Here is a 17,703-nt window from a genome sequence, read left to right on the forward strand (position 1 = left end):
GTGATTCTTTGAACATTATAAATACCCTAAATAATAAAAATCTTATCTCATGGTCTATTGAAGCTACGGTTATGGAAATTAAAACCTTAATTCAAAAGTTTGATAAGGTGGTCATTTCCCATACATGTCGCGAGGCCAATGGTGTTGTTGACAGGATAGCCAACTATGTTGTTCAAACGGGACATAACGTGAGGTGGCATGAGGAATTAAAAAAGCATGCTGATCTTAAAACGATTATTAATTATGAAGCCATTTATTCCGAAGTGGGAAAGATTTGTTTGGATTAGCAATTTAATGATTTGGTGGAGTGGCCTTACGGCTGTCAAATTACCTTCCCCGAGGAGGTACATTCATGTGAATGTTATGTGGTCTTAGCACGTATCTTCTAAAAGGCGACCTGCAAATCAATCAACTAAAAATTGGTTTCCTTTCAAACTCTCTGCGTTCTGTATCTAGGTGTTTCTGGTTTTGTGTTTGCTTGGCAGTATGGAGGGTGAGCCGCGGAAACAAGAACCCAAAAAATGTGATGACTGGAAGGCTCGCCAGGATGTTTGGAAGATTCTTCAGAAGGGAAGGTGGTTAGTTATCTGGAGCGTTTGCATGGCTTCAAACCCCATATCACTACCGCTTTCTTTAAAAATTGGCCTGATGACAGAGTCACTCACTATGGAGTCACTGTGAAGCATACTGAGGAATTCATTGCCGAGGTCACGGGGCTCCCCACACATGGCATTAAGTTCTCAAAACAAACCACTATCTCCAAATGCGGCCTATAAAAAATTCCCGAAGACGGATGATGAGGAGAAGCAACTAGAAAAGAGTGGAGACTTCTTTGATGTGGAGTAGATTAAAAGTATCTGGCGTGATGTGCTTTGCTGCATTCGTGAGTATTTTATCCTAGATGGTAGGAACAAAAGAGTTCACAAATTTCATTTTGTTTTCCTCAACCATTTTAGATACAAGGATAGAATTTCTTTCCCGTTCTATCTGCATTTTTTGTTGCTTCAAAGTTTATTTGCCCATAGGAAGAAGGAGTCTCGACCTATCTTACATGAAGGTCTGATACTTCTTATTCAGGGCTTTTGTAAAAATAAGTCCATTGCCTCGACTCCTTCTTCTGACAAGAAGAAAGGTTCTCAATCCAAGATGTGTAAGATGGATGGGAATGTTAAAGGGAAAGAAAAGGTTAAACCTAAACCCTTAAGTTCTCAGAAACATATTGTTGAAATGGAGTCTGAATCGGAGAGTTCTGAGGGTTTTGAGAAGGATATCCCGGAGGAAGAGGAAGGGACAGATGTTGGGGATTTCAGCTCAAATTTGGAGGGATATCCAGAAACAAAATGAAAATCAGATAAAGAAAAAGAGGAGGATACTTCAGAGACTAGACAATGAAGGTAATCACATTGTGTCTGGGGGGAGTGTTAGAGACAAAGATTACTTAACTGATAATCCAGCTACAATGAAGGATGTGGATCATATGGTTCTGGCTTCTACTCCTGCTACGGACACTGGGGAACAACAAAAGGAGGATCCAGTCCAGCAAGAAGCCCCTGTTGAAAACAGAGAGGAGGTCTAGAAGGTTAGGGAGGAACAAATGGATAAGGTTGTTTCCCCTTTACATGAGAGTACTAATGACATTTGTGATTCACCGCAGAGGGACAACAAATTTTCCTTCTTACATTTTGCAAAGCTCAAAGCGGACTCTATTCTCCAAGTTGTTACATTCTGCAAAGCTCAAAGCGGACTCTATTCTCCAAGTTGATTCTTGGATCTATAATGAAATTATGGGGCTGAAGAAGAAAGTGGAAATAATGCAACACAACCAGGATGCTGATTGGGCCATAATTAATCACTTGGAGGTGCAAATGGGAGATATCCCTAAAAAACTTAAAGATTATGAGTTAAATCTTAGAATGCTCATCAAGGAAAGTGGAACAAAAATGGAGCAGGTAACATAAAGCATTTGTGCCGCTGTAGATAGCCTTCGAGAAAGAGTTAATGAAGACACTATTTCTTCGGAGGGCCTGAGTAAGAGGACAAGGCAAAGTTCGAGGAAGAAAGCCTTGCAAGCTGCTGCGACTTCGGCTGCCACTTCCATTCAAAACACTACTATGATCGGGAAGGAGGTTGTCAAGATGATTACAAAACTGCAATACAAGCTTTGGGTCTTCTATGTTGTTTTCGTTTATGTATAGGTCCTTTATCTGGTCTATGTTTTTGGTTCTGGTCCTATTTTTTGATAAAACTTTATTTCAGGTTCCAGGTCCTTGTAAAACCTAGATACTCTTATTGAACTTTGCTAGCGGTTTTAGGTCCATGTAAAACCTGATTTTCTTTCTGCTTTTCAATTGCTTTCAGGACTGTTCTTGGTGGACTTTATTGCCTATCTTTCTTGTTTTTGTAAAAGGGTTTCGTAGCCCCTTCAAAACCTGCTTTTAATGTAATCTAAAACATTGCCCCTTTGGGGGACACTCCATTCACATTAAGCAATGGTTGATTCCCTGTATCTTTCCATCCATCAAAATTAACAAAAGCGCCCAAAGTTTTCCAAGAATTTCTAATTGATTGAATCACTCTCTATAGAAGTCTTCTCTTTTTGCATTAGGGTGGTGTGCACCTTTTCATACCCAATACTTGTGTAAGCAATCAGTGCTTTATCGATGCTTGTCATCATTTCCTTCCAATATGAAGATCTCACCAAATTGAAAGAAAGACCATTCGCATAGAGGAACCATGAGATGGTTTGACCAGCAAACTCTCTTGCCTACATTTCAAATGCAGTGTCCAATGGACCTGTTTTGTGGGCCTTAATTTCTACTTTTTCCTTTTCCTCTCTCGATACAAGTATTTGCAAAAATGGATATTTGGAGGAAACAACTGGTTTAGTGGGTAATTGCATTTGTTTTCTTTCCAGATGGAGGTTGATAAGAACTTTGTTTTGATCTTTTCAGTAGTTTAGCAGCAGCTTGTTCTTCTTTTATATATGAAGCTGATTGCCTTTAAACATTCTCATTCGTTGACCAGCAAGGAACATAAGATGAAGGTTGACCTGAGAATATGAGTTATTGTGTGGTTTGCCTTTGTTACCACACCAACAATCCTCCTCAAAAATAATCACCTTGCCTTCAATATGCGAAAAATGGTGACCAAATGAAAAGAGAACCTTTGAATTGTTTTAGGGTTTAGGAGCACAAAAAAAGGATCAACTAGCACATGTCTAAATGTGGTTTAAGATTTTTTTGTCGAAAAAACCACCAGATTTGACAATGGGCATCTGGGTGCTAATAGAAGCGCCTAGATGCGGATCCTTCCACCAGGTGCATCCAAGGCTCTTGGATGAGTTTTCGCATCAAGGAGCAAACATCCACTGCACATCTAGGAACCCACCATCAGCATTCGGCTCCACCCCCCTCTAGGCATTTCTTGGGGGCATCGATATCATATGTTATGATTATTTAATAACTCATTAATTTACCCAAATTGCAGAAAACTCAAATTGACAGAACTATGCAATTCTAACCATACAATTGTTATCTTGAAGTCTCTGGATGACCTAAAGCAACTTGGTGGCTTTCTAAAAATACAAAACTTCTCCAAGATATTGGAGAGCTTCCATAAGATCTTAAATTAATTTATGAAAGCATAACAAAACTCACCAATACTGAGTTCATTGCCACCAACTTTACCAAACTCATCATATGTTGTTAAAGAACTTAAAAGTTCTCCCTCACTCATCAATTAGCCTATGCAAAAACTCAAACAATAGGCTAGTTTTCCACAAGCTAATTATGTTCGAGAAGAAAACATTTCAGAGATCCTTGATCAAAGGTGCAATAATCAACTCTACCAACCCATTCATCCAACAAGGTAATTTCTCAGCCACAAGTTTTACTTCTCTGATAGCTTCACATATACTAATGGGAAGGTTATGAAAGGCCAACCCACATAAACTGAGAGGATAAAACCTATGTCATGTCCCCTCTTTTAGCTCTATCTAGCAGGATGCAAGAGTTAGCCTATCAGGGAGTCTCGTAGGCTGGCAGTGGTATTTAGAGACTCAGTTAGGGTATACAGTGTTCGGATCTGGAGATTCAAACAGTAGGAGGGCAGTTGAGAGCAGTTCCTTAATTGTAGGAGGACTTTCCTACATTTTAGGAGGTGGAGATGAGTTATAGTCTTGAGTCTCTACGAGATCATTCTATGGTTTTAGTTTCGAGAGATTCAAAGACGTTCCTATTTTTTAGGAGTATCCCTAATTTTGAGGGATGCGATTGTCAGTGATTTTAGATTGTCCGGCATCAATCACAGGTGGTGACAAGTTCAATTTCACCTTATAGAGTTGTTTTGGCTATCAGTTCGCTATTTGGGAAATATTTTAATATATTTAAATATTCTCCTAAGTTAGCATTTGAATAATTTAAATAAGGCTAAGTTATAGCCATTTTGGAGTAATAAGGGGTTTTTTGGCCTCATCTGGGTGAATATCCCTTGGTGTAATAGCTTGTTGGAAAGGTCTTGAACTTTTCTAAATATTTCTTTTGACTCAGAGTAATTCGGTGAACGAATTTCTTTCTATTGAGAAAAAGGTCATTTTCTGGATACTTGACCACTTTAAAAATGAGAAATATATTATTTTATAACCCAACGCCATATGGAGACACTTATAGCTTCGAGCTAAGTTTGGTGGGTTATAAGGAGGTAAAAACAAAGTTCGAAGGATTATTGACATATTACATCTTGGATTTTTTATTTGGGCTCTGATTGAGTTTTCAGCATTTGGAACGCCAAACCCACTTGCTTTGCCTGTTTAAAACGTAGCCCCCAAAACAAAGGTGTGGATTCTTGCAATCAAAGGCATCTTGGAGATTGTGCATTGTTTCTTCTAGGGAACGCAATACTAAGTCAGAGTTTTAGTTAGGGTTTGAGTATTTTACCCACGTGTGGGCACTTTGCAGTTGTACGGCCGCGCCTGGCAGCCATCTACTTTTCCACGTATAGCATTTGAGAGCTGGATTCTGGCCGTAGCTTACTTTTGGGCTCATATTTCACCTTCACGCCTTCAGGCTGGCTTTATTCTTGCTTGTAATCATCTGGATATTATTGTAAAACTTCATTTGGTTACATATTAGGCGTATATTCAAAAAAATCTGCTTGAAGCGACTTTGCTTTAAATGTATTTGGAATACATTCTCCGAACTGCTTCATGTTATTGTACTTTTGTTATTACTTATTGAAAAATCATCAAAAATATAAAACAATCAAACCCTTCCGCAACTTTTGTCTAGCTCTGCAAGAAAATTTTAATAAATAGGGAAAACAAATTTAAAAATATAAAATTACAGCAGAATAGCAGAAGAGATCCATCAAGGATCTTTCGACCTACAATCTTCAAAGGGGACATTCATCATTTTCAGTTGCAAAATTATAACAAAACAAGGGGGAAATTATTTTCCTTACAGTTGGTTATATGAGGAAGAACCACCCAAGCAGCAATTGAGAAATGGTAGTCTTGTATCTTGCGCATTAAAAATTACAATTATTAAAAGAATATTGGTTTATTTACAAAATATTGAATATCTTATTTGCAGGTTCTTGGTGCAAATATTGTGCTTGGAATACACTATACTTGCAAAGACTAGGCTTCTTAGTTTGACCAACTATAGGATCTTGTTGATTTCAATGAGATAATGACTGAACCATGTAGGATGATGAACCATCCTTGTTACAAAGGATAATATTGTTGATTTTGAGAAGAGAGCTATGGAGGATGTGCTTGCAACAGAAGCAGGGGAACATTGGATACGACAACATTAATAGAGTAGAGTCGTCGTCATCTACAATTGAATCCAAACTTGATAAGGTGGCAGGAAATAAACATGAATGGAAAGGCAATGAACTTTATTTTTGGAATAAGATGAAGAGAAAACTTAACATTGTTGATCCTCTCTCGAGAATGAAGAATGAGTATAATAGCATTTAATATACTTGGTCTAACAACCAGTCTAATAAGAAGATAATTTATTACAGAATAGATAGATTCTACTTAAACTCTGCATTGCTTGGCTTTGATCAGTCCGATCGTAGCAATCCTTTTTGTGTTCAGTCTGCTAGTATTTCTGACCATTTTTATTAACGATGTTAACTCTAGAGATGGTATTTGTAGACCCATGAATCCTTTCAAGCTTAATACTTCTCTGCTGCAAAATGATGACTCCCTGGAACCCATTAGAACTGTTACTGTCCTCTTTAAATTTTGTACTGAGATGAGTAATCCTAGAAGTAAGTGGGAGTAATTAGAAGATGTTTGTTTCAGTTGATAGAAACCAAAGAGGCTATTCTTAGAAACTATAGTTAAAACTATTTTCAATGGGAACTTAATAACATTGAAAAAGAGCTCCAATTCAAAAGAGATGACCAAACTCTGGTTAATAATCTCATTCGCACTAAATCCCAGCTAAGGAAAGTTCAAAACTATAAAGTGCAAGGTCAAAAGGTCAGAGAAAACGCCAAATGGATTGAGGAAGGAGATAGAGGCACTAGACATTTCTTCAATTTGATTAAAGCCAAGAAAACTAGAAAAGAAATTATAGGGGTTCAAACTGAGAATGGATTCACTAAAGATTCCAATGAAACCCTCAATACTTTTGTGCAGTTCTATTCAAATATCTTTACCTCTGAAGCTGATAACATGAATAACTCTGCTTTGAACCTTTGTGTTAAGCTCATTCCTAAAAAAGTAAGCTAATGTCAATCTTATCTGCTTCAAAGAAGTATTGATCTCAAAGAAATTGAAGAAGCCATCGCCTCAATGGCCAATGGGAAGTTCCTAGGACTTGATAGTCTACTTGTCAAATTGTATAAGGCCAATAAAGATTTTATCTCTTCCAAATTGCTCAAGCTCTATCTATATGCTTATGAAACTGGCACCCTGGGACAAACTGTTGATAGAGGGGTTATCAAACTCTTGCCCAAGCCTAGAGATGTCTCTTTGGTTCAATACTGGAGATCAATTACATTATTAAATATCTCTTCTAAAATTATTGCTAAAATTATGGCAAGAAGAATCTTTTATTAAGATATTATCTCCTTAGTTAAATACTTTCTATAATGGTCAACTACTTGTCTGTAGTCCGTATTTCAGTCTAGATAGAAATGTTTCCTATCCTATCTTCGGTTTTGTTTCTAATTTCGTCTTCAGTCTGTGTTGTTTCTTTTAGAAACAACGTCCTTGATATTCTTTATCAAGAACGCATTTATTCCTCTGTTAATCTATCAATCATCAGAAAATCTGTTAATCTGCCAATTCTTAAATCTTGTAACATGGTATTAGAGGTAATACTTGAATTTTTTCAAAAAAAAATTATAATTTCTGCATGAAATTATTTGTTTAAATTTTTTTCACAATTATTTCCATCATTTTTTCTCTCAAACCTACCTAGGGTTTTCGAACTAGACAAAAAATCTTGAATTAGGGTTTGTCTGTAAATCAAAATTGCATCCATTTTTTGTATGGCGATTTCTCTAGTCACGCCGGATTCGTAACTGCTGCATATCGCGTCGGTTCACACGACTGCTAGGCGTCTGGACTGCATATCACGTTTTTTAAGATGCCAGACTTGAGCCAAGTTTTACACACAATTTGCAGAGAAAATCGGGTCTGCAACTCACATTTTTTCTCCAACTCGTGTGGGGTACTCTCCTACACGTTTGGAGCCAAAGTCTGTAGCCCTAAATCCGAGTGGTTCTGCAGTTTCCACCATTTTTTTCTACTACTTTTTTCCATCAATGGCTGCCAACTAGGGTTTTGTTTGAAAACCTTAAATTTTTGGCTCGAAAAAATTTTCTAATCACATATTCTTGACAGGTTTTTCGAGATCTAAAATGGGTCTTCACCAAATTTTTGTGGGTGCCTTATATTTTGTGCTACGGATTTGAAATTTGACTTCAAATTCTTTCTAGGTTTGGAACCAGTTCCTCTATGTACCTGTTGATTTTTTTTGGTTCAGCTATGAATTTGCCTTGAAATTCGTGCATGTTGAATTTCAGTCTTGAAGTTTGTACCTGATTTCTTTGAAATGGCATCTTTGACTAATCTGATGTTGGAGTGCAGTCTACAATTCAATGGCCGCAATTATAACCACTGGAAGCAGCACATGTTAACCATCTTTGAGCATCATCGTTTGGATGAGCTTGTTCTAGGCACAAAGACTCGTCCAACCTCCGACCAAGCAGAACAAGACAAGTTTGATGATCGCAATCAAGAGGCTGTTATGCTTCTTAAGCTCTTTGTTATCGATTATCAACTACCGCAAATTCCTTTTGGCAAGTCAACTACAGAAATCTAGAAATATCTGAAGGAGTTCCATAAAACATCCAACAAGAGTTGAGCATTCTTTCTGAAGAATCAGCTGTTCTCCATTATGATGGATGAAAGTATGTCCTTGCAAGAGAATCTAACAAAGATTAAGGACATCCACGATCAGCTCGAAGCTATTGGTTGGAAAATGGAGGAAGAGGATATTGTAGTCATCATAGTCATCACTCTGAAAAGTCTACCATCATCCTATGAGCACTTCATAGAAACAATCAACATTACTTCATCTAATGTTGATCTGAAGTTTCTAGAATTATGCACCAAACTTCTGTAGCAGGATCGTTAGAAACAACAGTTTGGCAGCAATACTTCTACAGCCTCCTCAGAGCAAGCATTTGCTGCAAAATCCTTTCAACTATACATCAGCAACCATCAGTCTTCTCAGCCTTTCCAGCATCAACCTTCTGCTCAATCCCTGGATGGCTCTATGAAGCAAAATGTACAGTGTAATTACTGTCACAAGTTTGGCCATATGAAGTTCGAGTTCCAGAAATGTTTGGGTGCCCAAGCAAGGCAAGATGCTTCCCATCCAACAACACAAGTTGTCGAGCTTCCTGATCAAGGCGAAGCTGCATTTTTCGCCTTCTGAATTTGTTTCTGTTTTTTTTTTGGATTTGTTGATTTTCTCCTTAAAAATCATTTCATGTTGTCTGTAATACGCAAGGTTGCGTGAGATTTTGGGTTTTACCCTTTCTTTCACAAAAGCTAAGTTTTGTAATTGCAATTTGTTTCGAGTCATAGCACTCTTCTGGCAAAGCTTCTTGCTTTCAGCATTCTGTAGATCCAGGGAGGGTCTCAGTTATCCCAAAATGTTCTGAGATCCATACGTTGACCATTAAGGGAGGGTATTAAGATATTATCTCCTTAATTAAATACTTTCTATAATGGTCAACTATTTGTCTGTAGTCTATCTTTCACCCTAGATAGGAATGTTTCCTATCCTGTCTTTAGTTTTGTTTCTAATTTCGTCTTCAATCTACATTGTTTCTTTTAGAAACAACGTCCTTGTAATTCTTTATAAGGAACACATTTGTTCCTTTGTTAATCAATCAATCATCCAAAAATCCATTAATCTGCCAATTCTTGTATCTTGTAACATCTTTGATATCCTTAACAACATTATCTCCAAGACTCAAGTCGGTTTTACTAAGGGGAGATACATCTTAGAAGACCTTCTAACCAATTGGGAAGCTATGCATTGGGCCAAAAGTGATGAGCAAGATGTCTCCATGATTTTGTTGGATTTAATAGAATTGAATGGGGTTTTGTGGTTGAAATGTTAAAGACCTTCGGATTTCCTCCTTACTATTGCACATGGGTTAAAATTCTTTTCAAGGATTTACATATTGTCATTGATGTTAACGGTGTTCTTTCTGATGCTATCTCCTTGGGAAAATCTATATGACAATGATGTCCCTTGGCTCCTGCTTTTCTTGTTATAGTTGCTGATGCATTATCTTATATTCTTAGAAGCACCCAGCTTGGTACTCCAGTCAAAGAATTAAGATTTTCTTATTGAGCAATTTGTTGATGATACTTCCATGCTTGTGGAGATGAATGAGGGTAACCTTGATAACATGCTTGATAGAATTCAATTGTTCTACTTAGCTCCAGGAGCCAAGATCTCTCGCATGAAGTCCATTGTTCTACATTGGGCCGACACTCCTCCTGACTGGCTTAGTAGCAAAGGTTGGAAGTGGCAAGGACTGAATGATATTGTGAGATATTTTGGAATTCATTTTTCTTTAAATCCTTCTACCAAATAGATGTGGAACTGGATATTTGAAAAGATTGAGAAAAAACATATTATATGGCAAACTCATATGCTATCTATTGCAAGGAGGGCTTAAATTCTACAAAAAGTCCTTTCTTCTCATGCAGTTTATTACTCCTCATCTCTGGATGTTAGCTAACTATCAATCAAACAAGCTGGAGAAATTTTTGAGAGACTTTATGTGGTCTGATCCAAAAGGCAATAAGAAGACACATTGTGTGAAATGAGACTGGTATTGTTCTCCAAAAAATATGGCCAGGTAGCGGGGGGGAGGGGGGGGAGGGGTGGGGGGCTCAAAGATCTAGAAGTACAAGGCTTAGCTCTTGCCTCCAAATGGATTATAAAGGCTTTGAATAGGAATGAACCTTGGAAAATTCTCATTAGAAATAATATTAGTATGTCCTCTATCAGAAAAGGTGAAGATTGGCAAAATGCTCCTCTGCTTGACATTTTGGAGATTTTTGACATAAAGTTTTTGGTTCCAATGTGTTCTCTTCCATTTGGAAAGCTTGGTGTCATGTTAGATTCTTGATTTGCAATAGACTTGCTGTGGGGAAGTGCCCATAATATGTTGTGATTGATAGATCTATTTGATAGGGTATTAGCCTTAACAATAAACCTGTTGCTCTAACTCAATATTGCTCTGCTAAAAGATGCATAATTCAGGTATCTCTGTTATTCCAGATATTATGGTTGACAAGCATTTGAGGTCTTGGGAGGTAATCAGCAAGAAGTTTAATATTCCAAACTCCCAAAAGAAAACTTATACTCTTATTTCCAAGGTAGTTGGTAAGTTCTTTCCTGGTACTATTTTCAATTCTGAGCAGTGGCTAGATCAGATCAAGTAAATGGATGGCAGTAATTTTAATAGATGCTCATGCAAGCAAATTTACAATATGCTTAAACATAATGAAGACATCATTAATACAATCAAACTTGTTTGGGGTTTTAAATGGGAGATTTCTAGATGTCACTTTGTTTTTGACTTGTTTTGGCATTCCCCTATTGAGCCTAAAGCTGTGTATTTTAGATGGATGCTCCTCCTTAACAAACTTCTTGTTCAATTTGTTCTTTCCTCCTGTGGTATTCAACCCGTTATCTGCTCTTTGTACAACTGTCATAAACTTTTGAACATCTCTTTTTTTATTCTGTGTTTGCTAAAAGATTATGGTCAATGATTTTTTGTCATCCCATCATCTGGAATTGTAATGATGGTCTCTCCTGGCATGAAACTCTTGCAGGCTTTGTTCCAAATTTTGATTTCAAATTGAATAGATTTTGGTTTGTTCTAACTGCTGAAATCATGAAGATCATTTGGGGAAAAAAGAATGAGAGGTTTTCCAAGACAACAAAACGGGACCTTACCGAGGTTAACTTCAAACTCACACATTTCTATATTGTTTCTCAGGTTGCAGCTACCATTGAAGTGCCCAAGGAAAGATTTAATAAGTTGCTTAAAGAAGAAGCCATGATTGTCTTCAAAAGAGAAATCCAGAACTTTAATGATTTGGATGCTGAGCAGATACTTGCAAAGCATGGTGGCAGAAAGACTCAAGGGAACCAGAACTTTAATGACTTGGATGCTGGTCAGAGGCTTGATAACCACAGTAGCACTGAGAATCAAGGGGAGCAAATCATCTACAACTTCCTTGATCTGGCAGAGCAGATCAATGATATTAATCACTATGATACCAGCACCCTGGACCATTCCAACATTGAGAGAAGGAATTCTGATGAAAGGGAAACTTATAATGGCTGGGACTACATGTTTAACTGGCGCAGTGGAACTGATTGGAACAAGGACTATAATATACAGAATGAATGGAATAGTGAATGTTAAAGCTGATCCCTTTTTTTGTTATTTTTGTGACTGTTAAACAAGGTTTTATATGCTATATATTTTGAAACTCTCCTAGTCAGCCTTCATGTAATACTGTGCTGACTCCCTTCAATAGTGTACTTCTCTCTTGTTCTCCAACTATATTAATAGGAAAGAAAGGTTGTGACTTAGGTGGGGCATTACATTTTCACTACATTGTGAAGAAGAAATTGTAATAACTTGTAATTTTTACTTGACTATATAAGAAATTTATGATAACAATAATCAGAGCCAATCATCATAAATTCATAATAAGGATCATTAAGCACCTATCTATTATATCTAATCCACTATTCAGGTTTCCACACTGATAGAGTTTTGTAATGCATATCTATTCATTAATCAAAATTTAATAGACAACAGTTCCCCATGGGGTTTAAGATTCATTTGATACCTTTTGTCATTAAATTTTGCCAAAAAAAGTATTTTTTGATGTTGTTGAGTTATGGCCATGTCAAAAAAATTGGGCTTGCCAACTACTCTTTGAGTACAAGCTTGCAAACTACTAGCTTGTCTACAACCATACTTCAATTCTTTTCTTGATGGCTCGGTAAAGATCTAATATACCCCAAACCCTATGTTCTAAATTGGCTACATCACTTGTTAGAAATGCATTCCATACCTACTTGTGTATATTTAGTTCTATATTCTATATGCATCCATTTCTATTCTTGTTTTCTATACAAAAGCACAAAGAAAGCATGTACAAAAATGCAAATAGATAAACACAATAGGAAAGTAATTTAAATGTACTACACTTGGCTAATTAATTTTTGCGTTCTTGAACTTTTTAGTTAAAAATTATAGAATCTTCAATATTCTAAAAATGATTCACACATTTAGGGTCTTTTGATTTCCAAAACTGATTCCATACATTGGCTATAACAAGTTACATCTCTAAACTTGTCATTTACATCATATTTAGCAACATGAGACAATTTCTAATCATATCCATCCAAATATTCCTTCATAATATCGTAGAGTTGAGAATCATGTTCTAATTTAATGTTCTACTATAAAATTTTGTACTCAATGGCACAAAAATATCCATTATACTGATTATCGTAATTATATTTTAAGTTAGTCTTGTTGGAGCATAGTTTGTCAATAATTTAAATATCAGAATGTATAGTCGCAATTAATAAAATGTTTTTTTATTTAAAAGGAAAAATATACACAAGCAAAACCAAAATATATTCATTATAAACTAAGAACTTTTAGTCGGCATTTCTAAATATATCTCTCTCTATGCTTATTATATCTATTCAAAGAATATTAATTACCTTCTTACTTTGGCAGCATTGACAATATCATCGATAGGCAAATCATTTGGAATAAGCTGTAGAAATTTGAACTTCAATTAAAATTCCATTTCGTAAACAACGAAAGGGCTATAATTGCATTAACAAAGATACTGAGACAACTACATTTTAAATATCCAGTCTTGGGGGCAATTTACAACCAAATCTACTAAGAATTCAAAAAATATATAAGAATATTATGTAAATCTATGAATAATGTGATACAATCCGTTTTATTCTGATGACCCCAGCCTTTGAAATATATTACATTTACTTGAATTGAACTTCAAGCTGAATCAGTATTGAAAACGATTTAACTATCCAAGAAGATTTCAAAATCCAATTGAGTACTTGATATGCAACAAACCATTTTTGCCAAATATTTAACAACTAATATATACCACATCAAAAATCTAGCCAATGAATACTAATTACAATTTAATCTACAAAAACAACAATCAAAATTTGGAAGGCACTAATTTTCCAGAAGTAACCATTTGGTATTACCAAGACCATTTGTAGTTTGTAACTTTACTACATCATCACCTTCTAAACAAATGATTTGGGAGTAAGTGTTAGGGCATTGTAATGAAAAAGAGGTTGCAGTAGCATTTTTTTTAACATGGAAATTCATAGAAACCTTAACCAACTGCTGAAATCCTAACACCTTTACAATAAAACTTCATATCCACCGAACAAAGTTCTTGTTAATAAAATAGTAGTATTCCACCATCAGTATGGCTTTTCAACCACTACTTCTACATGATTCACATTGTTATCTTCACTTGTCTTGCAAAGATTTTACATTGAAAGCATATGGTGATTTCTCCAAAATAATTAATTTGAATCCAGCAATTTTTATCATGTGTGGCATCAAAATGTCAACAAAAGCATTTTGATTCACTATTGTAATGTTTTACTTATAATTTATTTGCTCAAGCATGTCATCTTACCATCGCCGCATTGCAAATGAGGTTCCACTCTTTTCACTTTGGCAGTTACTAGTTTTAGTTTTAGTTGTAGCTTGGCAGCATTCCAAAGTCTTCAAGGGCTAATAAGATGTAAATTTTGGGCAAGCCGGGGTCTTGGCTGTTGAGAATATTAGCTTCATGGAAATTGAAGCAAATATAATATATGGAAATTTATATGATTGATGATAAATCTGTATATTAAAGTCTGATTTTACACACACACACACACACATACAAATCAAAGTAATATTATAATATTCTGAAGTTACGAAGGATATTGTTAAGTGTATCGGTGTTATACTAATCTCACCGATTGTTTTGTGTATCATCGTTGTTAAGTGAATCGGTGCTTTCATCATATATATTGTATATGCATTGAACCATGACCATGTAGGGTCATCCCCCTACATGATCATGTTCCAATACATATATAATGTGCATTTAAATCTGCTGAGATATATCAATCAAATTGGCAATATCATCTCAGTCAATAAAATCAGAACTGCACTAATATATATATTTGAAATCTGCTCAAATACTATAAAAGGAAAGTCTGAACACATCTACAAATTATTATTATCAGGACAAGATATATATATATATATAAGAACTTAGAAATAGAATTGTAGATTGCTCAGACATTGAAAATAAAATGTGGTTAGTCTCCTCCAATAAACTATCTTGTAAATTTACATTGGCTGCAGCTTATTCGTTGCAATTAGTTCAAAGTTGATCTAGAATTAAACAAAGAAAGTCTGGGCAAGCTCACAAAATTGGATTGAGTGTTGGTGATGGTCAAGCAAAACAAAGATCAATTCTGATCTGAACAAGATTAACTTTTCTCATCAACCATAGTTGATGGAGCCCAAGAGGGGCTTGATTCCCGCCTTCTTCTTAGGGCTGCAAGCCCAACTTCACCCTCACTTCCGCTCTTTGGTCGAGGCTCCTAAAATTCGAAGACAAGTGTGAACTTTGGATGCAAGGCAATGAAGGAGAAAAAGAGTAATAGGAAATTGAAGTTTGCCTCCAAGCTTTATCAGATTGCCATTACATACGGAAGATTTTAATCAGCCTACACACAGAATGCGATCAAGTGGCAAGAAAGAAGCAGGAAACCAATCAAATTCTAGGCAATATAAGGATTTTTTAACACTTAATGAAATTTTGAAGATCGCTTCAATGTTGGAACTCAAGAGGAGCAGAATTTCTGCTATCATTTTGGGGCTCCAAGCTCAAATAACCCTGATTTCCACCCCACATTTTGGGGCTTTGGACTTTGAAAACTATCGAATGATGAAGGTAGTTGGAAAATTTTGGGGAAAACTTGAAGGAATTAGGATTGAATTTGCTATTAAAGAAATTATCAATCACTTAGAAAGAAATTTTGAAACCAACTTGTAACTATGAGCCCAAGGGAACCCCTTAATTCCACCTAAAGTTGATATTGAGCCCAACTAAATGCCATTTTTGGCCCAATTGGTGTGAGCCCAAACAAGTGAAAATTTCTGCCCAGAGTGGTTTTTGAACCCAAAGAAAAGCTTATTTCTACACAAGAAGGGGTTAAGATCCACCCAAAAAGGCTATGAATTCAGTTGGCTAACCATAATGCCAAAGACCTCCCTACATTTTTGTCATGTCCCCATTTTGACTGACATAGTTTAGCGTGCCAGATCAGTCTATCACAAGCTCTCGTAGACTGGTGGTGATGTGGAGAGAGTCGACCAACGACTATTTGGCAGTATTTTGTCCTTACAGTTGATTAGTGATTTGGGCCTACGTTTGTTATAAAGTAAAGTTAATTTATTCAAGCCCAGTTTTATAATTTGATGTTGAGATGCACTTTTTATTATAAAGTAATATTTTATAAAAGTGCACTTTATTTCATAAGAATATTTGGATGCTTCTAGAATGTTTAAGTGACTTCTAGAGGAAGCTATTGAAAAGTGAATAAATAGACCCTATGCGTCTTGCATTTGATCATCCAATTTGTATTTTCTCCGTGGACATCAGATTGTGATTCAGTCACATAGTCTATTATGAAGCCAAGTGGTTTCAGATAGTCACTAGGTCTTTAGGAACGAAGTCTCCCTTGGATTCGCATAACTGAGGGGGTGAGATACCCTCTGAAGTGTTGCACATTTGGAGGTGATACTACTACAGTCACTTCAGCTAGGGCATCATTGGGCCTAAGGCCATTTTCAGCATTTCAGCGTTTCAGGACACATTTTTAGCAGGACCGAAATTATAGGAGATCGTTTTTAGCAGGTCCGAAATTATAGGAAGCCATTTTTAGCAGATCCGAAATTTTAGGAGACTTTTTTCAGCAAACCCGAAATTATAGAAGGAGGGCATTTTCTGAGGACTATTCATTTTCAGTCATGGATTGATTGCAGGACATCTTTAGAAGGCTTAATTGTGGTGGAGAAAAGATTTATAGCTGCTAGTTTGTTTTTGCTACAGGTCTGATCCAATTTTCAGAATTTCAAGATAGGGCTTGGAACCACATTTTTGTTGATATCTTCCTCATTACTCAGCATATCATTCTAGGTATTTTTGCATCGGATTTCTATCATCGAGGAGATAAAGATAGTTGTATTTTGGAGTTCCAAAATGCCATGATTTATTTTTAAGGAATTTTTCAAAACTCCTCAACATTTTCGAAAATTTGCAGGAAGTACATTTTCAGATTTGGGGTGACTTTGGCTTGGGTGTTGACATCTTCAGCATTGGTAAAAATTATTACAGCCATCTACAATCAGGTTCTTCACTTCTCATTTGGCATTTGGCATATTTTTTGAGAAATGTTTGTCTTCAGCTGAGTACAAAATATAACTTCAGCACTTTACTATTTTACATTGTACTTGTCTTTGTTTGCCATTTGGCATTATTGGTATCAAAGGAAGGCTAGGATTTTGCAAGTGAAAGGTATTGTAATTTTTAGACTATCTATATTGCCAACCTAGGGTTTGATGATCATATTATTGGCTGAAATATGTATGGCATTGTTGCAAATTGTTGATATATGAATGGCATACGGTTTTGAGCAATTTCCTATGTTCAGCATTTACTTTCAGTAGTAGTCTTTAGTTGCATGCCAAGTGTTTGACAAAATTTCTCAGTTCAGCATTAGAGGTCTTTAGTGGCCTATTGGTAGGGGTCATTACAATTTCTCCAAACCTTTAGGGAAAAAATACAAATAACTATAGGGATGTTGGACAATGAAGTGGTGAAATCCGAGAAAAGTAAAGAATATTAATCTTATTTCAAGCATTTAGAAAATATTTGGCGTGTCAAATCAAGTTTTGAGCTCAAGCGAGGATTAAATCTTGCTGACATTTTGCATTTGAGCCCAAGAGACCCTTTATTTCCACTCAATGTTCATGTTGAGCTCAATGAAACGGATA

The 17,703-nt window shown here is 36.1% G+C and overlaps 1 protein-coding gene across 14 annotated transcripts in view; it reads right to left on the reverse strand.

Moving 5' to 3' along the window:
• Positions 1 to 17,703, reverse strand: part of LOC149540389 (uncharacterized) — a 219,351-nt gene that overhangs the window by 69,175 nt on the left and 132,473 nt on the right. For all 14 annotated transcript variants that reach the window (XM_089801485.1, XM_089801494.1, XM_089801491.1 and 11 more), the window contains one exon: positions 13,311 to 13,366. In XM_089801485.1, the coding sequence (XP_089657611.1) occupies positions 13,311 to 13,366 (56 nt within the window). The remainder of the gene's footprint in view (positions 1 to 13,310; positions 13,367 to 17,703) is intronic.

This window comes from Cupressus sempervirens, chromosome 9 (assembly GCF_028749045.1).
Source record: "Cupressus sempervirens isolate cs-2001-9-10 chromosome 9, ASM2874904v1, whole genome shotgun sequence".
Taxonomy (NCBI): Eukaryota; Viridiplantae; Streptophyta; class Pinopsida; order Cupressales; family Cupressaceae; genus Cupressus; species Cupressus sempervirens.